The sequence below is a fragment of the Melanotaenia boesemani genome, chromosome 10 (assembly GCF_017639745.1).
Source record: "Melanotaenia boesemani isolate fMelBoe1 chromosome 10, fMelBoe1.pri, whole genome shotgun sequence".
NCBI lineage: Eukaryota > Metazoa > Chordata > Actinopteri > Atheriniformes > Melanotaeniidae > Melanotaenia > Melanotaenia boesemani.
The window spans coordinates 24,647,768-24,673,132 of record NC_055691.1 but is presented as its reverse complement, the minus strand read 5'-3'; the positions used below and the strand labels follow the sequence as shown (position 1 = coordinate 24,673,132).

Sequence of the window (25,365 nt, the reverse complement as noted above, 5' to 3'; positions counted from 1 at the left end):
ATTTGATCATATTTTGTTTTGCACCTTGCTCCATGCTATTTGTTCACGACTGAACATCTTTTGTTATTTGTTGAGAGAATTCTCTGCAGACCAATTTGACCACATTCTAATCCCAGTTCCCCTTCTCCACTTCCTGCTCCAAGCAACATTGTGCCTGTCACTGATGCATCTGTCTCCACTGGTATCTATAAATACCCCCTTCTCTCCCCTTCAAAAACCTGATTCCCATTGATTTAGTGACCTAAATACACATCACCACCATCCCCTCCCTTCCTCCAGTTCCTTCGCTTGATGGTCCTTTGCTGTCTCCACCTCTTGCTTCCTGCCTTTCCTCCATCATTCAGCTCAACTTAACTACCTCTTCCTCCACCTTCTCCCCTCCTCTTCTTGCAAGGGAGCAGGAAAATGCTAATAATAGTTCACGGTGGAAGCTTAAGTCATGACACATGAAAAGGATTTGAGAGGGTGCAGGAACAGTAGCTGCTGCTTATTTCTACATTTCAAAGTCTTGTTGTGGTAAACTAAGCCTTCAGTTAATCTCTTGTGTGTGTAAACACTGGAGTAGATAGTCTGATGAAAGGAGTCTCTCAAAGAGGCACAAAATCCAATATGAAATCTGACTCTGGCAGAAATAAGATCTGGGTAGAAAACCAGAGACATATAGAAAGTCTTCAGGATGCGCGTATTTGTTTGTGCAGGGTTACATGAAGGTGCTATGATGTAATTATACTGCAGGGCTCTGCAAAATAGTATCTGGAAACTTAAGCCATAAACAGCGTCACTGAATAAATAAAATGGCAAAGATTAATAATGAATGAACCCTTTTTAACAGGAGTTCTGCTGTAACATGCAGGAGTTAAAAATACCAAACATCAAGTGAAAAACATGTTTTCCTAATGTTATCATGCAAGTTCTAAACAAATAAACATGACTTTTTTATCAAGTGAAAACCCAAAGATCACAGGTAGCAAAGACATGCATGCCTGTATGTTCTATCACAGCAGCAAGACAAATAAACTTCCATGAAAGACCAGAGCATGTCATTAACTGCCAAACCACCCAAAAATGAACATACACCTGTAGTGTGTTACTGCTGACTTTCCACTCCCACCTTTGGGGACTACAGATTCACTGCAGCCCAACACTGACACCTAGTGGCTCCAAAATTAGAACAAATCTCCCCAGATTTGCTCTGTTTTTGGAGATTCAGGTGCCTTCCAAAGTCACAGTGTTGTCCTTGCTGTCTTCAGTGGTTTAGTTTTCACGGCCTTGTTACATACAAACCTGCAGTGTTGTTAGTGTTCTTGTTTTTCTGTCAAAAAATAACTGCACCTTTGCAAAAGAAACTGAGATGAGTGTGTAATAAAAAAAAGTGCAAAGCTAATGACAGACAACTATATCAGGCAGTTTAAGGACAGTCACTTTATTGAACGATAAATTGTGGCAAGGAACACAATTTTTTTTTTCCTTTTTTTCAATTGCATTGCAAATAATGTCCAGGACAGCAGTGTCATTCACCACACATATTCATAAACACCCTCTATGTCATAGAGAGACTTTGTAAATAGCAGGTTGGGTGGGTCCTTGTTTTAAAGTGCTGTATTGCACAATTCCTCTTGGAGGAAGAGAACAGGGACGTGAGATGAGCTCAGACCCCAAAAGGCCTTCCAACCTTCCCAGTTGCATTAGTCATAGGTTGTGTAATGTTGTGATTACTTGGTGGTGTTCAGTGTTAACAGATTTTCCTCTACTATGTGTTTCTGTGTGGCTTATGCTTTTTGCATATCAGTGAGCTGGTTCATGAATTTTTCTGTGAACATGTAAAGCACAAATCTTTAGATTAAACTGTAATAAAATCTTTACCATAATTATAATACATCTCATAATATCTAAGTTACATTCTTATATTTGATTTATATAGAATATGTAGGCAATATATTTTTTGTGGCTATCTGCTGATGGGTAACAGTGGACACCATCGTGTGGGTCTCTGATGACCTGTTGTCTCAGCCCTAAAGTTTTACAGTCATAGATAAACATTTCTTCTAACACTAAAAAGCATATTTCAATCAAGATTTACAGAAATAATTACTACAATTTGTGTCCATAAATCAGCATATAAGTTTCCAAAAGTATTCAGAGGGCCATGTAGTTTTTATGCCTAATAATAATTTGTGCTTTCTTTGATTGTGTACACTTTAAATTAAACATTTTGGTGTTTTGTAAGTTCCTCTCCATTGGCCTGCACCCCGGCGGTGGATGCTGGCTCGAGTAAATGGCAGAGGATTGTGACAAACACACAGAGGGAGAGAGCAGGGGGCTCGACAATCAAAGAGAAATATACCGTAGAGTCACTCTTAACAACTACACATCAACTACAGCACTACACTGTCAGACACACACGCACATACATAACCAAATGCACAAGGTTGGTGAAAATTCACAGCTGAGCAAAAACAAAACAACTCGCACGACACTTGTTTCAAAATTCAACCAAAAACAGATAGAAAAAACAATACAAAGACAATGAGGGAGGGGTGAGAGGTGAGAAGTTATAATGCTCTCAGCAACACAAACGTAGGCATTGTGATCACAATAACTACATATGCATATACAAAATCAAGTTGGAACGTCAGAGACAAAAAAAAAAACTTCAACAGTAATTTATAAAGCCAAGCTCACAAGAGTAGGAGGGTCTATGTTTTTTGCCATTTCCTGTACCTCAGCCTGTCATCTGCCATCATTGCCAGTCAATGCCTAGCAGTCCTTCTCTGACTTATGGCTTTCAGTTAAGACACTGGCAATGCTGAGAAGAGCTTGCATGTGATTCACGCAGTGCAGCCTTGGTCTTGGTGCTGCCACTGTCATATTGCAACTACGTCATAGAAGGAGCACCATTCAGACAGATTTACATTAACATGAACTCTGTTGAGCTTGTCTAGGGTGGTTTTACATTTCATGTCATTTTCACAAGCACTGCTATAACTCATTCATTTGAAACTACATTTCTAAGAACATTAAGATTCTTCATTTGGTCCTGGGATTCAGCAGTAAGGAACTGGTTCGCACATAGATTTATCCAACAGCTCAGGAGAAATGGCGCCTCCGAAAAACAATCTAAGAAAATCTATACTAGTGTTCCCCTTGGCAGACAGTTAAAAAAAATCTCCAAAATATGTTGCATTTAAAATTAAATGATGCTTTTTGCATTTCTGTTCCTTCATGTGATATGTCCACATCATCATAACATAAAATCACTACAATTTGGATTCATGAGGGGAGGTGGAGAGGTAGGTGTGCAAATAAGCCATCATTTACCAAACAATAAATCCTAAAACAAAGTTTGATATCATCTGCATATGTACAATATAGTTAAGGTGGACAGTTTGACACAGAAAAAAAAAACAACACATACAAATACATAGTGCTATACTGCCTCCAGAAAGGAATGATAAGTAAAGTTCACTCCCACAAATGATATTACACCAAAAAGTTGCACTGTGTATCCACAGTTGCAACAGAACAATTAAAGAGCTGCTTGACCAGCGGGAGCAAGGAAGGAATGTGATTGGATAATCCACATCAAAGTCACCTTGATCTCCGACAAGATAAACCAATGGCAGGGCTTCAGTGTTGCTGTGATGCACAAACAAGATACGGCAGGGCTGTTTTTTCCTGACAGCTTAAAGCAAATAAAACCTCTAAAGCAAACATGGAGAAATGTTTGGTCAAAATGGTACAACACTGAGAACACAGTGGTTTGATTTTTCTGATAAAGAATGATTTTTCATAAGCTCTTTGGGTCCTGCCACTGAATTCAAGTTTGCACAAAGCATTAAAATTGAGTGTGAACTCATCTGTAAACAAAAATAACCCTGTCTGTATCTAAGAGGGGAAAATACTCCGCTCCACAATGGATGACTGTGATCAGGAGTTTCAGAACACCTTCTGAAACTCAAGATGTCTGACTTATTAGTTAGCTTTACTCATTTGGTTTATAAATAAAAATTACTTTCAACCTGTCCGTGCTCGCAACTAATGCCTCTGAATCCACAATAAATAACACACGGCAGAAAACTGCTGCTGCATGCTGCACTTTAGCCTACAGTCCAATCAGTGATGTAACAGCAGGCATCTTCCATCGTGCACAAATGCAAAAAAAAAAAAAAAAAAAAAACTGTAGTGACCTCACTTATTGTGGTGTTGTTTTTTTTTTTTTTACTTATCTAAAGATCTAAAAGTCAAAAAATGCATAATGTTTTGTGTTTTTTCTGATTGTGATTCCAGGTCAAACAATGGAAACATGTAGTTTGCAGCAATCCATGATGTTCAAACACTAAAACTGTAGCTTCAGTCGGTGTGTAACCAGGAAACAGAGGCATCTTTCATGAAGGCAGAACAGTCAAACCATTGTGGTAGCACTAAATATGGGGTGGAACCTGATCTACTTGAAAAGACAAGGCAATCAAAGTCTGCTCAGAGCTGAATGGGTGAGTTCATTACAACCACTTACTGTACAGGAAGGGAAGTGGAAAGATCATAGGGATTGTGCTGGTATCACATCAACACATTAACTGGGCTCATACAGTGAATTATTCTCTAATACTATGTATTTTAGCTTTAAATACATAAAGTCTGAGAAAGTATTCGACCAGACGTACAGTTACCAAAAATTTAAGTGAGGAATGTGCTTTTGATTTTCAATTTAGGATAGTCATAAATTGTGAATTCAGATGGGTTGCTGGGGGTTTATAATGTCTAAAAATTTGGTCTAAAAATTAAGTACTATAGGGCCTGCAAACCTGCAGCAACCATATACTTTGCAAATTTAACAATCTTGTTAAAAATAATAATAATAATAAAAAAACATGTTGCTGCAATATTCCTTTAAAATGCTGAACTGATAAATGTGGCTTCATTTCCAGAGAGCAAGTGGAATCTGCCAACTGGAATTCAATGTGTCACCACAGGCAGCTTGGCATACAAAGGCTTCCCCTTGAACTCTAAACATTCAACACAACTAACCAAAAACTAAATAACTTGTCGTGCACTGACCCCACCCCCAAAATAATTGTGTCAGGATAAGATGAATCCTTGTAGTTGATGTGATCCATCATGGGAGGGAATGGCAGAAAAAATGTGCTCTTTAGTTGTTTTTTTTAGGCAAGAGGCTGAGGACAAATTCACCCACACCCAGGAAGTAGATCATCTGTGCAATGCCAAACAGAGGTGCAATGACCAGGGCTCGACAGTAGGCTCCCTTCAGGAAGGCCGATGGACCCTCATTGCGCATGATTTTCCTAGAGAGCAAAAAAAAAACAAACAAACAAAAAAAAAAAACAACACATTATACATAAACTGAAACTTACAGCTAGTATTAGTTACATGACAGTAGAGATGATGATGATAATGATGATGATGATAATTACACAGTACAAGGAGCCTCACACATGCTTTAGCTGTAAAGACATAATGAGGTCACCTGATACAGTCAGTCACTCCGCTGTATGTGTCCTCTGTGCTCCCTCGGTTCAGTGACTGCAGCCTGGTCTTTATAACTGCAACGCAGTGAGCTCAGGTTAGTATAAAACATGTAGCATCAGTGTAAACATTGTTGAAAACGTCCCCACAGAAGCTCTGCTCACCATCAACAGGGTTGACTGCAACAGCCGCTGTGCTTCCTGCTACACAGCCTGATATAAACGACACATAGAAAGGAGCTGGGCCCTCTGCGTCTTTTTTTCCCAGGTTATTCAGGTTGGCAAAAAGGGGGAAATAGATGATGGAGAAAGGAACATCCCTATATAAAAACATACAATAAGTTGTAAAAAAAAGAAGAACAATATTCACAGTTTACAGCAAAATTATCACCTTCAGGCAAAATCAGATTTACCTGAGCAATGTGGCACCAAGGCCTTTATAAAGTCCAGCAATGCCTTTTTCACTCAGTAATTGTCTGGTAAGCTGCATAGCCGTGGGGGACTTTGTCTCCACGGTACCTGCTGCCACCGTCTCTGGCATGAGTTTCCTCTGAGCAGCTACACCCCACAAAAAGCACAACATTAATAATTACAGAAACATCTCCAATATATAGTCATCACTCAATGCAAAGGGTATATGTGTGTGGGCATTATGAATTCATAAACATAAGAAAGAAATAAGGATAAAAGTTGTAATCTCTGACACGTCCACACGGGGTCTCTCTCTCTCCAGTTTATCATTAACACCTCAGTCTATGTCAAAATTGGCAGCTGTATTTAATGTCCTCTTACCAATCCTTCCAGCATCCTGGAGCTGGATTTTCAACATCTCCATAGGAGTTGTTACAATAACCTGCAACCAAAGCAAAATAAGGTGTCAAATGCAGCGATCACATGTGTACCCTGTGACAAAAAATCTGACTTTTTTTTCTTCTTTGTGAAATTTTTCTTTGTGAGTTTAAGACTGATTCATTTTGAGTGTGATCAGAAAAGTGTGTGTCCAGTGTTAATCTTCTGGCAAGCATTAGCTCAATGTCAAGTCTTGTTTCTCTCTGTAGTCATACAATAGTAACTAGTTAACTGGATTAAGTGTGAGATGGCCATGTTCTCAGCTGCAATCTTAATCCAAGGTCTGCTACACTTAATCTAATCATGTTCCTCAGGCTTGAAGCCTTTGCCCTCATTGACAACAGGAATTTCCCTCTGACTCACTCACTTAGCACACATGGTCAACCACTCTCACAACGTCTTATCTGATCACTCACGCATAGCTGCTGCTGTAACTCCTGCTAACAGGACAACATTACAGTGATTGGAAATCACTCATTAAAATAGAACATTACAGGTCATGCTCTGATGAACGATAGCACAATCTACACACCGCAACCGTGTTTTTCTAACTAACGAGTCCTGTTGAAGTGCAGTGGTGGCTAATTCTAGCTGCAGGAGCAGACAAATGAGGCAGAGGAGGAGACTCAGCCATACATGATCTGCTGAAGTCTGCTGAAGGAGAACAGGGAGATGCAATTAAAGCAGACTTTGCCCACTCACCTGGCATGTACCTGCCCCACACCCAGCCAGCATCTCTTTGAACAGAGTGAGTTTTCTAAATGAAATAAAAGAAAAAAAATAGACAAAGTGAGCGAACATTAAGAAAAGAGAGTGAGACCATTTCATTTCTACAATCCTTGAAAAAGCAGCAGTTACTGCTGTTGCTGGTGATGCTAATCTTTGTCTTCCATAACATCAGACGCAAGAGCTGATTAATAATTCACAAGAAGAGCAGTGGGACCAAACAAGTCAATCATTCATCATTTGTTACCATAGTGATGGAGTTAGATGTCCCAGAAAGCTTCAGGTTTATCTGACCATGCAGTTCCCAGGGTGGACAATAGGTGCTTGTTTTCAGCAGCACCAGATGAAGGTTATTAATGCTTGGCATGTGATTCTATTAAGTGCAACACGGTAACGTGATTTCATACAGGACTGCCACTGGCGCACATCCAACAACTGTATGTGTAAATAATGCAGTTAACAAATTAGCATGAAACGATCTGTGCCTCTGAGAAGATGATAGAAAGGTGAAGGGTTAACTGGAGCCTTGGTAAGAATGCAGACAGCTAATGTGTCAGGTTATATGGATGTTAGTAAACATGCCAGTTATGAAATTGAGGGAAGTGGGAGTGTGTAAGCCAGGGTGTCAGCACTTTCATTTCTCACCCATCCTTTGAGAGGTGATGCCTGAAGAAGTCATTAGCAGCCAATTTGATGGCCTTCTCTGGCGTGACTAGCGTTAAGTTCACCGCAGCTCCTAAGAGGATTGAATAGACATGAAAAAGAAAGGTAAAAGTACAAGAAAGAAAATCAGATGGTTTACTTAAGAATACTTTTTCACATAATAATCTCTATGGTTATAAATTGTTAGCATTGATGTGTTTGATGTCTAGTTTCATGGTAAAGCTGGCTGTAATGATCTTACACCAGCTAACAGCAAAAATGCTCTTAGTGTTTTACGCCAGACTTATACTCCAGTTAAATGAACACATAACTACAAGTTAAGAAAAGTCTTCAGCTTACCTCGGTACATCCCAAAATACCCTTCTGACCGGATGGTCTTAATAAGGCAATCTGACCTAAAATGCAAAAACAAAGCATATGGTGTTTTAGTCAAACAGCTGCCTGGCGAGCTCGGAGGTACCTCTGATCAACTCTGACTGCAGCGCAGCAGCAAGGCTGTGTGACTTCATACATGCTGGTGTAAAGGCGTGATCCATTTTGCTGGTTTTGTAGGCGAGTCTTGGCCAGGTCAATGGGAAACACACAGGTCACTCCAATTAGGCCAGCAATCCCCCCATTGATCAATTTGGCAGGCAAACTGAATGAAGGAAAAGGCCAAAGATAAAAATAGGAAACATGGAAAGTCATTAGATTAAATAAAAAACACTTGCTCCAAACCTTTGTAATCACATTCAACCTTACCTGATCTGCTTGTCAGCCATTTATCTTAAGTGGTTGGGTTCTCTCTTGGTTATTTTTGTTAGTTGTAATTCTGTAAAACAGCAGAGAAGGGCCAGCTCAGTTTTTACACTTTCAATGAGACTCAGGGAGAAAAATCCCGACAGAGAAAACCATCAGCACAAATGACAATGAAGCAATGTTGCCTTTATGAAGATTTTAGATGGAACATTCTGCTGCAAACTAAAACAATGATTTATATCATCTGGCTAAAGCAGCTGCTGAAGATTTTAAATATGAGTTACTTTCTCCCAAATTGCTATGATTAGATTATTAACCATGTCTTATGACCATTTCAGTCAAAGGTAGCAATCCTCAAAATTCGATCAACCCCCAACAAAAACAGCTAAAAGCAATTTTGTTTGTTTCTAAAAAGGCACATAAAAGAATTGCCTGAAAAGTAGCTTCTTATTTTACAGTGAAAGATCAGTTACTCTGCAGGCCTGACTGCATGGAGCCAATATTACCTCAGTTTAAACAACAATCTGTTGAGCAACTGCTGATATATCCACATTGAGCCAGGCGGTTCAATATGAACCCTTTTAGGTCACATTTCAACTAACAAGGTTTCTTTCTTTTCTCACCAAACAGAGCTTTTACAAAACTGTAACCTTACACGAGGCCTTTTTTTTAGTGTTTAATGAATAAGGAAGTTTGAGCTGACAGGTTTTTCAACATTTTGGTAATTTTGAGACACATTAAATATAAATTAGTAAAAATGAATTACATGAGTTTACACACAGTGCAGTAGACGGTTATTTATAATGACAAATTAAATGTTTTTGGTATGTTGTGTTAATTTAGATAAAATAAAATATAGGACCATTTTTAGACAAAGGTTAACCCCAGCACCAGGCAAACAACATCTGGCATCTTTGTGGATTTAAGAGAAGTTCAAACAAGAACAACTATCAATGTAGCTCTATACCAACACATGCCAAGAGGTAAAGTCATCACAGAAGCCTCTCCTCACTAAAATGAACATGCCATCCTTCTGGGAGATTAATGAAAGGCAAATCAAAGTCTTTCTGATCACAAGAAGCAACATATTCTAATGGAATAGATAAAAGATAAAAACCTTTTGCTTATAACTCCAAATTATGTTTAAGGTGAACATCAGGTCCCTAAGTAATACCATTTCTACAGTCTAATTCAGAGATAGCAACATCATGGTGTAGAAGCAATGCATTACACTGTGTTCAAGTTTCCCCAGTGTTTGTGGGATGTACTGTGGTCAAAATAAGTCATACTTCCCCTCCAGTTGTGCTGTGGCTCAGACTAAATACAACCCTGACGTAGCAGGTCCACAGTATTCAGTTTGACCAGCAGTCAGAACCCAAAGATATTTAGTTTTTTATCATGTAATACAAAGAAAGAAGAACTTCATACAGTATTTAAGTACTTAAATGAAGAAAAATCGGATGTTTTATTAATAGTTAGATTGCTAAACTTTGGAACTGATCCTCAAAAGATGGGCATATCACCTCTTTGCCATCCTGAGATAATATTGGGTATATGTGGGTTTAAAACAATGACAGTGGCATAAAATATATTGTCATAGTGTTGCACATTTTTGCAAATGTGCTAACAGCTTCCTCCAAATAAAGCTGTTGAAGGATTACTTTCTGTTCAACAAATCTATGGACACTGGAACATCTGCGTGGCATGAGTGTCCTTGAACAGTCATGCTTTATTTATAACTGCTTTCACTGTGAAAGTAGGGGAATAAAAGATAAGTCAAATCTGTTGGATAAAAGGTAGTATTTATTTAGAAATAGATAGAACATGTTTGATGAAGCCAAGATGCTCCCTATTTTTGGTACAGAGTGCCCTCACTGTGACAAGATGCTTCCAATTTCCCATTTCCTTCTCTCCACCCCCTTCATCCACCAATCACAACCTGCCTACGTGAATGCAACCCGCCTCCTCCTCTCTCCTTCACACCAGCCCTCCCCCATCATTTCCCTCAGTCACGAGTCACGACTCCCAAACACAGTTTTTTTCCTCTCACATCTTTGCTGACTGGTGGGTTTCGCAGTAAAGTACATATGTGTGCAACAGCAGAATCACGAATTCCTCAGATCCTCTTTCTGTGAGGTGCCACAGCATGAGTGGATGTTTAGGTTTCCATTGACTTTATCTGGACCTGAAGGCAGCTGCAGTCTGCTGTGTTTAGTTTGGATGGGAGACTTGAGGCCTCCACTAGCTGCTCCAGGGGTGGAAAGGGGAGAACATTCCCCTCTCAGCTGCCTGGAGCATCGCAGTCCACCTTCATCTTCCTCTGTTCTCTTTCCCAGTACTGACACTTATCCCAGTTGTTTTTTCTTTTTTTGTTTGTTTTTTTTAGCTGAATGTTCCTTTTCCAGTACCAACTTCATTTCCAACAAATAAATTTAATCTACAATGATTTCTATTTTAGATTTGAAAATAATGGTTTGTTGAAAAAAGGAGACATGTCTTCAGATTGACATCTTCATCCTTCTCTACAGTACCACCAACTACATGTCATCTTCACTCAATACATCTCTGTCTACAACAGGACATTTATCTGAACCCCAGGCTTAGTCTGTCTGCAGTATCTTGTCATGACAATTGGACTCTGTATGAAAACAACTCACCCTAGTGTGTAGTGTACACAGCAAAAAGCATTGCTCATCAACTAAATCTCCAAGGAATTCCCTGTTCCATCTTAAAATGACAAAGAATAAGTCAGGAAATGCAGTACATGTTGTATTTCTACTGTTCAGGTGCTATTTGTATTACCAGGTTGTATAAAATAAAACTGTTAATGGGGAATGATGACCCAAAAATCATCTTTATCACATATCACATTATTCCATAAGTGGCTTAAAACATCTCCTTTTCTTATACACACATTTGTACAGAGTTCACATTTTGTTTTTTGTTTTTTATCACAACAGCTGATAAGCACTGATGAGGTGATTATGCAACTTTTGCAGAACTTTGAACTTAGCTTGAGCCAGCCGACTCAAGCAGCTATTGGACATTTGATTGAAGAGCAAGTTCAGAGTGCAGATGCTGACAGAGACACAGTCGAGATGTTGACCTTTGCTCATCATTAAAACTTGAACAATAAGGCAGTGAAACATCCCTAACTGACTTTTTTATTTTATAAAAGGTTTGTGACCCATTTTTTAAGCTAAATGCTGAATGTAAACCCACAAAGGTAGGCCAGCACAAACTGGAATAGCATAATCTTTTATGAGAAACAATCATGTAAAACTAATAATAATAAATAAATAAACAAAAAATTTCATTCATTTTATAGACCTATTTATTGTCATGTATTTTGGTAGGAAATGGGTCATGTTGGTTATTTTTAGCAGCTTTCTTATTTGAAATTTAAATTGGTATCTGAACATATATTCTAACTTTTTTCCACTAGTTTGACCTGTGCTCAGTTCAAAGATGCACTGAAATCAGGATAACTTACATATCAGTAAGCACACTGGAGATGCAAATTGGATCAGAGTCAAAATTAATTAAATAAAATAAAAAGTAGCTAGTTGCTACGACAGATGATATACCACGAGGCATGTCTCAATGATGCAAATAACTGCAGACAGATAAAATTAGGCCAACAGAAAGTAAATCTTTCAATAAATCCTGCCCAGTTTATTTCCAATGCAAAACTGAATGCAAATTATATTCCTTTCATTCAAATTAGTCAGAGAAAAATTAAAATCTTATCCATCACAGCTTCTCAGTCGCTCCTCTGTGCTCAAGTGCTACCAGGGTCTTGTTGACTGAACAGCAGTGAGTTTAGTAAGAGGAACAAGGAGATGAACATGTGACTGCTGTAGAGGAAAAATTCTGCATCGGCTCAGTGCAGTCTGTTCCTACCAGTCCATCTGTCTCACACAAACTGGTTTGATTAACACACTGCAAATTCTGAGCCATGAACAGGGGACCTGCACTGGGGACCGTTTCAGACACAAGAGTGTCTCTGCAGCACTCAATCAGATGTTGAGTTGGATGCAGGAGCACTGAGGCTAAATTTAATGTAAAACTCCATCTGTTCAGTTTTGCATCCCACTTGGAGTATTTATTTTATTTTATTTGAATTGCTTGTGTCCTACTTCAGTGACTTACTTTCATGACTGAATGTGTGGATGCTTGTTGCATTATTATTATTATTATTTTTAAAAGGATTTTTAATAATCCTCTCCACTGACAGTGATGCATGTAGTTTTCATCGCAATACAGACAACTGCTGTTTTGAAATAGTTTTCTGAAAATAGTTTATAAGACATTGCGTTTTTAGACTTACACAGCCATGAAGGAAAAAGGAATAAAATTTTGTGGTGTCACAGAAAAATCTGAATACTTTTTCCTCTTCCCTACATCATCAGGATTATCATGTTAATACATACTTATGAAAGCTCACTCCCAATCTCTATTTACAACCAGAGGAGTGAAATCTGGACACAGCTGGGTATTTCTGCTACAGATGCCCTACTCTGAGTTCATATTGCTGCCATTAAACTTGCACAACAGTACACTGTTGTAATCACCTGTTGCAGATCAGATATAACAGTCTGAGTCTGGCTTTCATGTGAAAAAAGACACTTTTGTGCAGAGGAGTGGTGTAGAGTTGAAGTCCCTCTTCTCACATCATAGGTATCCCTAGTGGCCTGATTTCTTAAGTCAGTGGGGCTTTTCTCTCTTATCTTCTGTTTCGCCTCCATCTCAGTTTTCTTACAGTATTATTAAAGAAAATAATACCACTGTTGGTGCCCAGTCTTTAAACAATCAAACCAATTCAGTATAGAAGTGTATAGTTACAGTTTGGAGATTACAGTATAAAATAGCCTGAATGTGTAACTTTCACACAGGAGCAAAGACTCTCACTATCTGCACAGCTTTACCTCATTCTCCTCCAGGGAACACATACCTGTGACATTTAGCAACCCCTGTATTAGGGATTTTGGCACACTTGAAGGCAATTCAAGAGTTGGTGGGCACATAGTAATAATATATTTACACAGTAATTACTTGTATTAGACAAAAACATCAGCCTTGTAATTATTTATATATATATATCACAAGACTGTTGTTTTATTTTTTTGTTGTTGTTTTTTTGTTTGTTTTTTCCAAATATGAGTAAAACTGTTTTGTAAGCACTGGTCTTAAAGATACAATAGCTTCACTGGAAAGGACAGGATGTCACCAAACACCTAAGAATGCCTCACCTCATCAATTATTTCCAAGCAGCAGGAATGTTTTATTACACTGTTTGGCCCCATCTTAACCTGTACCAGTCAACTCATTTTAAAAAGCACGCATTTCTACACATTTGTAAGCCCATTTGACATCCTGCCCATGAGATAGTTGCTTCCATGTGTATTCCTGGGAGGTGTTTGAGGCCTCTTAATGGATGCTGAAGACCATTGAAGAGTGGGTACAATAGAAATGTTCTCCAATGCTTATTTCCATTGCATTTTGTCCTCTCATCTACGATTCCTCAACTCCAGAGGTGACACTGCAGATGTTTTACTTGAGTTCAGCTTCAGTTTGCTCCACCAATGAGGAACGAGGTGGGCACAGTTTAAATGGGCTTATCCCTCCACTACCAACATCCCAGCACACATAATTAACACGGGAAGGGAGACGGCAGAAGGCGACCACAGCGCTCCCCAGAAGGTCTCAGGCAGAGACTTACGGAACCTGACTCGGTTATGGTGGTAGCATCCAATACCGAGTGAGCCAAAATGTCCATACAAAACAATAAAGATTAAGTTACACCCTGTTCTGTAACAAAGCCACAGATATGTCTGTGTCTTGATAACGGTTATACGGTTTACAGCAAAAATATGACAAGGCACGTCACGGCCTCGGTATAACGGTTTCCAAGACGCGCTTCGTAACTATAGAACCGACCGAAAATAGGCCCGACGTTACCGCTAACTGTACATCTTGAGCCCACTACAGGATAAAAATGCTTGACTTGCCACATGACGGAAAATGAGGGAAATTTTGCTTCCTGTCACTCAGCCACAAACTGACACGCTACTGCATCCTAGCTTCGTATTACCGGTTATGCTTTTTCCCCCTCTCCATCTTCCAAACATCAATAATGGGAACGAGCCGCCTTCGTGTTAATATTCCCAGGTGAGATTCACCGGTTTCAAGCCACAGAGGTATTCTGTGGATCAGAATCTTAACAATGCGGTTACTGCATCCCGTTATGTACATACCACACTGTGTCGTTTCCGCTGTCTCCTCTGGTGGGATTGTGGACTGAAATCAAACCGGTTAGAATCTGGATCTTTGGCTGACAGACCGACAGTAGCTAACCTACCGGGTTTACTAGTATTTGAGAACAGCGGAGGAGGTGTGAGTGAAGGCAAGCAATCCAGGGAGGGAGGGGGAGCAGCCTGGCTTCAGTGGAGAAATAAAAAGTAGAGAGGGGATTTAAAAGGGTCCTCTAGTGGTATGTAGTAGAAATACACATTCTCTCCCCCCCTATTTTAACGTGTACTAAAGGTGTAGGGTGGGGGATGGGAGCCCACGTCATGGTGACGATTCATCTCAACGTAATGACCTTGGCCATAAAAATAGAAAAAATTACAACAGTTGCAATATTGGGGTTGAGGGGAAACATGCAGCAGCAATGAGTCACCACACACTGAAAGATGAATGAAAGAAAAGCAGCTGATGTGCAGAATTTCTATTAGTTTTACTCATAAGATACAATAAAACAGCGATAATAAATATATTACAAAGATGCAATACCTAGAACATCAGCTGAATTTGTGCTGCAGCTAAACTGATTACTCAGTAACCAATGGAAGAAAGGGAAAAAATCAACTATGAAGATAGCCTCTTACGCTTCATTATAATTTTGTTGAACAGGCAGTTTAATAGTTCCACTGTTGTTCCATTAGAGAAATGTTTTAAGGTCATCCAGAGCTGTTTCAATGTCTTACCATTGTTTACATTTTTTATTTGCTAGTTGCTGGTGCCGCATCCATGTGTTCAGCCAGTTATTGTACAGTATGTTTACTCCGTCTCTGTAGGATTTTATTTTTATGCTAGGTGAATACCTCTTCTGAGGTAAGACCTAAACAAATGAGCCTAAAAACTGAGTTCCTGCAGTACAGGCACAGAAAAGAAGAGATCTAGTACAAAAAGGTTCCTCCAATCTAACAGCATTTAAGATAAAGAAAAAAAAATAAGAAAGCCTTGTTTTATTAGAATTTACATAAGGACTTCGTGATTTTCACACAGGATAAAACATCTTTTAAAATAATTTCAGTTCATCGGTCGCCATATATTACTAAAGTTCCTTCCTGCACGCTGCCTTACATCCTTCAAATTTCATTGTGTAAATGACCCTCAAATTCAGAGTCAAAAAAGGATTTAAAACTTTCATATAAAGTTTTGGTGTATTCTCCAATCAGAAAAAAACCAGTACAAAAAGTTTGGTTAAATATGACAATTTGCTTTGTAGTATTGGCTTTACATATGGACATGATTCTCAAGATCACAATTATAATAAATTATAACAGGTCCTCAGAAAACACTAGTCCCCAGCAAACAGGCTTTCAGTTTTTTTATCCGATGTTATTATTTTTAGACCATTGTAGAATTTTTTTGTTTTCTTGGCAGAAATGGTCTTTTATTGCATTACGTTACATTCTAAAACTATTTCTATAAAGTGTCAAAAGACTGAGTCATTAGACATGTAGTTCATCCCTTCCTCCTGTCCTTTAGAAGGCCTCACCAGCTAGTGGTTGGTTTTTATGTCTCAAAGAAAGGCTTTCGTGCACCAGGACAGTTGTTTGGAGAGCCAGATGAGACGTGTGCCCAAAAGTAAACAAACAGGTTACTCAAGTGTAAATCAGCCATCTGTGTCCAGTGAGCTCTTATCTACTGCTGCGCTTCACCGTGAGAGGAGCTCTCTGCTTCCAGGCCAACTCTCCTCAGTGACTCCAAGTACTTTCTCCTTCCTATGTTAACAATGTCCTCGATCTCTTCTGCCAGGTCTCTCCGGCCGCTTTCTATCATAGCATCCATGAGCCTTGACACTGCCCCAGGTCCTGCATTCTTCTGTCCTCGAGCCCAATGAAACAGCATGTCCAGCACCAAGGAACCTAGGTTGTCCCTGATGAGCAAATTATAAACAAAATGTTACATTATATGGCCCCAGCTGGCCTATATACCTGAGAAAAAAAACTTACTTATTTAAACATATTTATCGTTTTGAAATATAAGTGATTACCACATTGCCACCATGTCATTAACCAAATTCTGGAGCTATTACAGCTGGTAAAATATCTCTAATATACTCTTCACATATGTATCATGTATTGGTGCATTATATCTTTGAAAAGTAAACATTTCGAGGTACGGTATCTTCTATCAAACACAAATGATCAAAAACAAATATAAATGTGAAATTGATATATATATAAATATATATATATATATAGCTTTTTTTTCTTCTTTTTTAGGGGGGTGGGGGGTGATCTCCCACCTCCAGGTTGCGTCATGAGAGGTTTTCTGAGTGTGGGAGAAGGGGGAGGGCCAGATGAGTAATAGTCTGTGTGTAATCTCCTGCAGTGTCCCAGATGGCTCAGTGATGGCTGACAGTGCAGATTAAAACAATCAAAATTCTCTCTCGTTTCCCTTCCTTCTGTCCCACTGCGGTTTTTCCTCTGCGGTTATATATCACCCCACTCTGTCTTGTTCTGGCTGAGGCTCTGTTTGTGTACTGATTACATAATGCAGCATGCAAAATGCAAATATAAATTCTGAGCAAATCTCTGCTGCAATTTCAGATGTTTTATACTCTTTCACAGACATGTAAACCAGATAAATCTGGTTGAGGTGGTGTTAAAGTTTGTACTGTAGTTATTTGTATTTAAACATTACCCACATTATAATGACATCCTCACTAAATTGCATGCAAACCTAAGCTTTTCATTTACTTTTCCATTAAAGATATCAAAATCTATTGAGGGACTATCTTCAAGCTACACTTGGCAAGTGAAGTTCTTGACATTAAACATCTCCTTACAGTGCAACATTCTGCTGGGAATCCTTGTGTCCTGAAATTCATGTGGATGATGCTCTAACATGTGCATGCAATATAAGCATGGCCTTCATGACGTGAGAAAAAAAGAAAGGTTACTCTAAAATGATTTGGACTGAGAATGATCTTTAATTCTTACCTGTATTTGTATTGAATGCGGTCCAACTCTTGGTAGCTCAAGCCAAGATTTATGCCAATAACACGCCAGTCTTGTCCAATCTGAAGGGAGATGGACAGCAGGTTGGATTCTGTGAGGTAGCCACTTTCAGGGTCACCCAGGTTTAGAGGAGGACACTGGAACTCCTCCATGATAAAACTGTTGTCTAAGTTTAAAGCCTGCAAGAGAAATAGACAATTTCTTATGTTTTGTTGTGATCAACTTCATAGATAGCAACAAAATAAGTGGGAGCGTTAGTATAAGTGTATAGACAGAACAGATGAAAAGTAACGGCAATAAATACTTTTGATTAAATACATCATATCGATATTATACTAAAGAATTGGTGTTGTGTCAAATGAGGAAGAAAAAACATTGATTTGTTACTTCAACTGACAGGAAGTCTTAGTGGTAAAGTAGCAAGCCATTGGCTGTCAGGTCCTTTTCTCTTTCTGGCCACCTCCTCGGGTAGACTGCTGGGAAGCTCCCCTCTGTAAAAGGATACCTGTATCAGAGGTTCAAAACACAATTTCAGTGTGTTGTTCAAACAAACAGCTTGATTCAAAATAAGTACCAAATCCTAAAATTGCCAGAGTTGAACATGTCAAAAAGGTTGAAACTGGAGTTTAAAAGAAGGCTGGAAAGTTAGGTGATACTAAAGAGAAACCGCTGGAGTAACATGGTAATAGGTCAGTAACATGGCTGAGTTTAAAAAGAGCGGAGACAGAGTCTCTCAGAAGAAAAATTGGGCAGATGTTTAGCCATCTGCAAAAAAACTAAACTGAGGAGCAATTTTAGAAAAAAGAAAATAAACATAAAATTGTGAGGCCTTTAAATATTCCACTATCTGCAGAAGATATCAAAAGATTCAGATCATTTCAAGACATTTGTGTGCTAGAGATGTGGTCAAAAATCAATATCTGATGCCTGTGACCTCAGGCACGCACACCATCAAGGTCGTTATCAGCACTCCGTTCAAAAGCTTGCCTTTCTAATGGTACGAGGTGCAGTAATGGCTATGGAACTAATATTAAGAACAGCACTATCAATGTTAAAAAGGTTAGAGGTACAAACAGGTTTTAGAGCAGCATATGCTCTCATCCAGATGATGACTTTTCAGAGACGGCCTTGCATATTTTCGCCAGACAATGCTAAACCTCATACAGCATCTATTACAACATCAGGACTTTGTAGTAGAAGAGTTCTGGCTCTAATCTACCTGTATAATGGGACAACATTTCTCCCCCAGTGGTCTAACAACTGGTTTTCTCAGTTCCCAGATGTTAAGGGATTGTTGGTAAAGAAAAGGGTTAAACAAGGTCCTCTCTTCCAGTTATTTTAAAATATGTTGCTGCCACAAATTTCAGGATATGATCATTTCAAGCTAATAATTTTAGTCAAATGTCTCATTTTCAACATTTGATTAGTTTTTGTGTTCTACTGGGCAGAACATACTAGTTCATGACATTTTCAAGTGCTTTATATTCGTAATTTACATCTTACACAGTGTGCAAACCTTTTTGGAACTGGAGCTGTAGAATACACACAGGTTAAATGATTGGAAGTGATATACAGCAAGGTTCATAAAATTCAACTTATTGATTGTGGCTCATTTTCTGTAAACAAGTGCAAAGGGTCATTTGACTCATACCCCACTGTGGACAGTTTTAAAGTTAAAGTTGTTCTAGGCAGGAATCTCTGGGAAAAAAGGATGTCTTACTTTCTTTTCTTTTTTTTAGCTTCCAAGAAAAACCCTTTACTTAAAACCAGCCTGGACTCCGTAGTTTCTTTAAAAACTGTATCAATAATTGATCTGAAGCAAGCACAGTACAAGGAACACATGAAGATTTTCTCAAGCAAACCAGTTTAAATCCTTATGGTTGTCGTCTAATTTAATCTAATAGGGGTGAGGCGAGACCTGCATACAATTTTGCTTATGTATTTTGTGCAGTCTCAATTAATATTCAGCAAATATTGACAAGCTGGATGTATCAGTTTCATACTAAAATGTGAGACACTGATATACAACAAAATAGACGATTATGAAGTTTGAAGCATCTGATAAGAAATCTTACATACATTTGTATTTTATTTACTGTTAAATATGTCTTACCTGTCCTCTCACAGGTCTCTTCTGATCCTGAGCTGGACAGATGTAAACTTCCTTCAGATTCTTCAGGCTGGAGTAAAACACAAAGCAAAGTCGCCCCTCCACACAGTCTGGTCTTTCTGGATAAAACAAGACAATCAACACAAAAAGTCTATAATAAACCTGTTTTGGGAAAAAAAAACTATTGAAAAGCAGCACATGTTATGACCTTATGACTTTATCATTCTTTTTGTAAGATTTTATGGGTTCAAGTGGCCTTTAATACACAGTATTAAAGGCAATGCTGGAAGGAGGAGGTGGGGTGACATACAACAAAGGGCTTTAAGGTGCGATTTAAACCTGGGCCAGCTGTGTCAAGAAGCTGTAGCCCCAAGACATGCAGCAGCCACTCAACCACTTAAGCTAAATGGCATACCAGTAACTTCATCTTATATACAATTACTTCCCACCTGTACTAATATCTAAGCCTCTCTCAAAGCCGGCAAAGAACTGCTCTCCCTCCAGCAGGTCACACAGGTCTGAAGGCTGAGGTCCATCATATTGCTCTGACAAAGACTGCACTCTGCTGTCTACCTGTGCAGGAACACCACAATAATTGGTTAGCGTCTATGTTTCATTCATATCATTAAGAAATAAGCTTGATCTAAAACAATCAAACATGAGCTAACACAATGTAAGGCTGATAAATGAGGGATTTTATAGAGTCTCCACAGTTTAAATCCACAATAAAAGAGCAGAATGTTGTATTTCAACCTTGTTTGCAGGTAAACACTGCAGGAGAACTTGTGAGGGGTCCGTCTTCCGCTGGAGGACAAGGAACTGCACTTTGAACTGTTTTAGCCTTTGATAGACTTTCCTGACTACTCCACTAATACAGCGTTGTGTGGTGTACCACAGCCAGTACCTGTTATGGTGCAGAAAATGCAGAGTTTGATACTATTATGGAAAATACCAAGCACTTATCATTTAAGACAGCACAGGGACTCACCAGGAGAAGTGTGTAATATAGAAAATGGCATACAAGTGGGTGACATAGAGAGACACTTGGGGCGTGATGTCAGTCCATGTCTGGGCAGTGGGATCTCCATGGAACAGATGCAAATGTGACATATCCGCTGTGTGACCTGCAGCAGCGATGCACTATTTAATACAGCCTAATATATTGTGTTATTATGCATGCATGGGAATCTAGACAGTTTGTAAATACCTGAGACTCCAGGTGGTAGAGGGATCTGAACTTTGACTGGCTGCAGGAAATGTAAGCTGGGAGTCTGGGAGAGACAGAGGAGTGGGCTGACTCTGGCCTGAGGATCACCGCAAACCGTCTGCACCTCCAACTCAGACACCTGCACCACCTATAGGGAGAAAGAAACACACACACACTGAAGTCAGGCAATCTCTCTTGCAAACAGATAGATGCTCTTTTCAGACATACTACCATTACTAGCTGTTGTTACCTGTAAAGTAACTGTGCGAGTTTGCACGGTGGATTCCGGGGGGAAATTGAGCTTGATGCCTGGGTCACAACTGGACACCAGCAGGGCTCCTGCTGGTGTGACACAGCAACTGTCTTGTACTGGTCGAGACACTGCCATAAACCAGGAGAAGTTTCTCACCGAGCAGCACGCCAGCTATAGGCATAAGAAGAGGTTATTTTTACCAATACCACAGCAATCTCTAACGCCACGAAGAAAGAAAAAATCCTTTTACAGTGGGAGATCATATGGTTTACCCTGGCTGGACGCCCCCCAGGATGACTGCAATGGCTCTCGCTTCCTCTCCTTAGATCAGTGGGCAGGGTACTCCATGACTCTCCATCAAATCTCCGCACCACCACCTCCCCTCTCTTTGTCCGATGATATGGCACACACACCTCCACAGGCTGTAAGTTGGTGAGAAACACATTAGACTTCAGAATCAGAAATACTTTATTAATCCCTTTGGAATTCCTCAGGGAAATTTGTGTTTCCAGTACAACCCGTCCAAGACTAGACAGTAACAACATATAACACAAAAAGGATCAGGCATACTGAGGCAGCAGCTTTTTCTACAGCGCTCCTTTGTCTTAGATACAGGAGAAAGGTAACATTAGGGGAATAAGATGTGGCTGGAGAGAATAAAAAAAGGCATCTCCACACTGGGCCTAAGGGCCCATTATTGAGATACAAAAAAAAAAAAAAACACTTACTTTTATTGTCATCCCTGTATAGTTTGGCTACAAACAGTGGTTTTATAATAGTGGGTATTTCATTTAATTTATCAGTGACAATGCAAAGAAGCACTAAATGCATACAGTATAAAAATATTGGGATTTATGAAAGAGAAGCATACATATACTTGACGGTTTTATACATGCAGCCTCGGTGGGCTAACAGTTAAAGGTCATACCAGATGACTAAATACACATTCATTTTAAGAGTATATAAAACTACAGGTCTCTGGGGAATTGGGATTTTGAGAAGTTAATTAAAAAAAAAACTCTCATAAAGTATCTTAATAGTTGATGCCTTCCTGGTCTTTAAACTGAGTTTCTGACCAGTTTGTCTCTCGACCCATGATGCTGACATTACTGCAGCATCATCACAGTTGTTTCCTCTGGGGTGCAATATTCTCACCACAGTCGTAGTAAACTGAAGTTTAATAAACCATTTCTATCTAATTATCTTTATACCTTTAGAAATTTAACTCCATGTGGACAAAGTTCCAGTGGACGACTCAGCAGGATGTCATGTTCCTCCAGCGACACCCACTTTTTGTCTGGCCTTTTCTCGGCCCACCTCAGTTTAGTAGTTGTCACCATACACCCTGGGGGGAACACCAGCTCAGCCCCCCCTGGGAGAAACACATGACACCCAGCAGACGAAACAAAGAAACTGGGGAGAAAATGACGTACAATATGTATTACATAACTGATAATGTTCCTTCAAAACATTAGCTAATATTACAGTGATGCTGTACCTGTGCTGATTAAACGTAAGGTGCAACTCGGGAATTTTTGTCTCAGCTTGATCTGTTAAGAGAACAGAAGAAATACACTGATATCATATGAAGTCCAAATAATCTGAGCATTAATCAATTTCAAGCCTCCTTTATATACTCACCAGGTGTAGGAGGGAGAGGAGGCGGTGTTGGAGGTTTTCCCAAAGGATTGTCACGAACATCTATTTTAAGCAGAGGCAGTTTATTCAGACATTGTGGGATCAGGCGGAGGTCATTGCTGTAGATAACAAGTTCCCTGAGAGAAAGGAGAGAGCCTGTGTACCAAAGAAGACAAGGGTTACATCCTTTTAATTGTTCCAGTCACCAATTTAACTCAAATCTAACTAGGTGTCCTTTTTATTTTTCAGGTGGTCTTTTATTGACACACTCACTCACCCTTAGACCCTTACCCATGCTCTCTGGCAGCTGCCTCAGTTTGTTATGGGACAATTCCAGTTTAACAAGCTTCCACAGACACCCAATTTCATCTGGTAGCTGCTGGAGGAGGTTATGTGACACATCGAGTGTTTGCAGTTCTTCCAGCTGATCCAAACTTCTGGGAAGATGCGTCAACTTGTTCCCCAGGAGGGAAAGGTAAGTTAGGGAGGAGAGCTGGGCTATGTCAGAGGGCAAAGCTGAGATGTGGTTGTGACAGAGGAGCAATGAGGATAGCACAGGAAGGCTAAAAAGGCATTGTGGGAGGCAGGAGAGCTGGTTGAAAGAGAGATCCAGGTGTACCAAGTGTGAGAGGGAGGACACAGATGTGGGCAAAGTGGTTAAGAGGCCAAGCAGGGGCTCACCGTGTGTGTCATAAAAACGGTGCCCTTTAATTAGAAAGAAAAAAAAACACATTTGTAAGCAAGGGAAAGAGAAGATACCCAGAATACAATGTGTCAACACATTATTCAATTTATAAAAGTTAATCTAAAGCTGAGAATTAAAACTGAAATAATGCTATTTAAACCATCCAAACACCTAGGTGACAACAGATTAAATGAATGTGAAAAGTACCCCGAACGGCCAGTGAACGTAGCTCTGTCAGATGGTGCAAAACGTCCAGTGCCTCATCCAGACCTGGTTTATCCTCAGAGCCCAGTCTCAGGTACTGTAGGCCGGTCAGCTGTCCTGGAACAGACCCCCATAATAATGGCAGTGCAGCTGCTCCTCCGCGGTACACATCAAGGGTCAGCCTTGTATCGGTCAACACAGCTGAGAGCTCCACGGAGGGAGGTAAGGGTGGAGTCAGAGATAAGACGGGGGAACAGGACGATGAGGATGATGATGAAAAGGAACCATGGTGAAGACTGGTGGAACAAGATGAGGAGAGGCTTGACATGGAGGGATCAAAAGTGTCCACAAAGCTGGAAGGAGACACTGAAGTAGCATCCCTCTCATCCTCTTGTGCAGTAAACTCAGACATCACATGTTGTGATATTGGTCCAGTCTCGTTATCCCTAATCATTAGTGTTTCACAGACCCTTCTAGCCATGCCTGGAGGTATGGATGTTGTCCTTGATGGGTTCCGTGCAGGTGTAACCTTCGCCTCTCCATCATTCGACCTCTGTGGTTTCATAATCAAACAGGATTCCTGGTTTTCACCTTCCTCATCAAGAGCAGCGTCATCTTCGATGTTTTTCTCCATTGAAGATAGTTTACTATACTTTAGAGCTACCTATTAGACAAGATCCGCACTCTATTGAGGCTTCTTACAGGATGGCTGTAGTTATTCGTAACATGACTGTTTAAGTTCATTACAGCCATGTAGCGCTAAATGGCTGCCATGACAAGCTGTGTCCAGTATTAACTAATTTTAAAGCAGTAATTAAATGTAACCGTTACAGTAGCACAAGCTAAGCAGTGTAGCATTAACATTTAAAAATAAAAAAGAGAGGAAATCACCTATAAATACAAAAGTTTATCCTACATTAAGTTACTTGTGTTGTTGACTGGCTATCACGGGGTAATACAATAAATACCCAAGAAATATTGGTCACGGGATTTATTATTCTCCTCTCTGTAACACTACTTCCTGGTACCCAAAAGATTTTAAAGCGAAGACGTTGCGTCATAGCTTGTCGTTCGGTTTTATTTACATTATATACCGGTTAAAGGTGGGAGGAGTTAATCGTCAGTATCAGTGTAGAAGTGAACATCCCGCCCCTCCGGTCGATCTTGTGTTCAACAACAAACGCCTTAACGGTGGCGCCGCCAAAGTTTCAACTCGGGGCGGGACAGTTGTGTCAACATGTCGATGCAAGTCCCAACTCGGCCATTGGGTCGCGCTGTTTAAACTGATTCAGTGCAGTCTGATTCACTACTTTTTGTTTTGTTCAGTTTTGGTTTGTTTTTTTGTTTTTGTTTTTGTTTTGTTTTTTGCTAAACCATGTTTTGTTTTTATCGCAAGTAAAACTAGAACTAAGCACGCATCTATCCTTGTATTAAACTGACTATGCCACAGCGAAACCCTGTTCTCCACAGAGGAGCTTTCATTGTTGAAGTCATGCCCTGTTATATAACTTTTCTGCTTACGTTATTTTACGTGGAGCTCAAGTCACATCCCTGGAAC

At 39.7% G+C, this 25,365-nt stretch overlaps 2 protein-coding genes across 4 annotated transcripts; both read right to left on the bottom strand.

The window, feature by feature from the left end:
• Positions 1-1,407: 1,407 nt before the first annotated feature.
• Positions 1,408-14,949, bottom strand: slc25a22a (solute carrier family 25 member 22a). Its single transcript, XM_041996720.1, has 11 exons — positions 14,714-14,949; positions 8,460-8,529; positions 8,230-8,355; positions 8,058-8,113; positions 7,701-7,791; positions 7,032-7,086; positions 6,273-6,333; positions 5,894-6,038; positions 5,646-5,800; positions 5,483-5,558; positions 1,408-5,300 (listed from the first exon to the last, which is right to left on the bottom strand). Exons 2-11 carry the CDS (start codon positions 8,477-8,479, stop codon positions 5,147-5,149), a joined length of 939 nt encoding a protein of 312 aa, XP_041852654.1. The 5' UTR covers positions 8,480-8,529; positions 14,714-14,949; the 3' UTR covers positions 1,408-5,146.
• Positions 14,950-15,180: 231 nt separating this feature from the next.
• Positions 15,181-25,361, bottom strand: pidd1 (p53-induced death domain protein 1). Of its 3 annotated transcripts, XM_041997881.1 has the most exons (16): positions 24,286-24,445; positions 23,811-24,103; positions 23,210-23,623; positions 22,922-23,074; positions 22,779-22,830; positions 22,492-22,693; positions 21,553-21,702; positions 21,278-21,451; positions 21,028-21,175; positions 20,809-20,944; positions 20,574-20,724; positions 20,270-20,393; positions 19,824-19,939; positions 18,108-18,215; positions 17,693-17,889; positions 15,181-16,623 (listed from the first exon to the last, which is right to left on the bottom strand). In XM_041997881.1, exons 1-16 carry the CDS (start codon positions 24,351-24,353, stop codon positions 16,389-16,391), a joined length of 2,721 nt encoding a protein of 906 aa, XP_041853815.1. In that variant the 5' UTR covers positions 24,354-24,445; the 3' UTR covers positions 15,181-16,388. The 3 variants fall into 3 exon arrangements, with proteins under 3 accessions (XP_041853815.1, XP_041853814.1, XP_041853816.1); XM_041997880.1 differs by having other exon boundaries at positions 23,811-25,361; XM_041997882.1 differs by lacking the exon at positions 15,181-16,623 and having other exon boundaries at positions 17,759-17,889; positions 18,098-18,215; positions 23,811-25,361.
• Positions 25,362-25,365: the final 4 nt, after the last annotated feature.

Coding starts and splice junctions, on each gene's coding strand:
- slc25a22a (XM_041996720.1), bottom strand. CDS start 8,479: ATGGCTGACAAGCAGATCAG. Junction 8,114..8,229: donor TCACGCCTTTACACCAGCAT/GTATGAAGTCAC, acceptor TTTGCATTTTAG/GTCAGATTGCCTTATTAAGA. Junction 5,559..5,645: donor TGCAGTCAACCCTGTTGATG/GTGAGCAGAGCT, acceptor ACTGCGTTGCAG/TTATAAAGACCAGGCTGCAG.
- pidd1 (XM_041997880.1), bottom strand. CDS start 24,441: ATGGAGAAAAACATCGAAGATGACGCTGCTCTTGATGAGGAAGGTGAA. Junction 21,452..21,552: donor CTGGGGGGCGTCCAGCCAGG/GTAAACCATATG, acceptor TTATGCCTATAG/CTGGCGTGCTGCTCGGTGAG. Junction 17,890..18,107: donor CTTTACCACTAAGACTTCCT/GTCAGTTGAAGT, acceptor TTTCTCTTGCAG/GCTTTAAACTTAGACAACAG.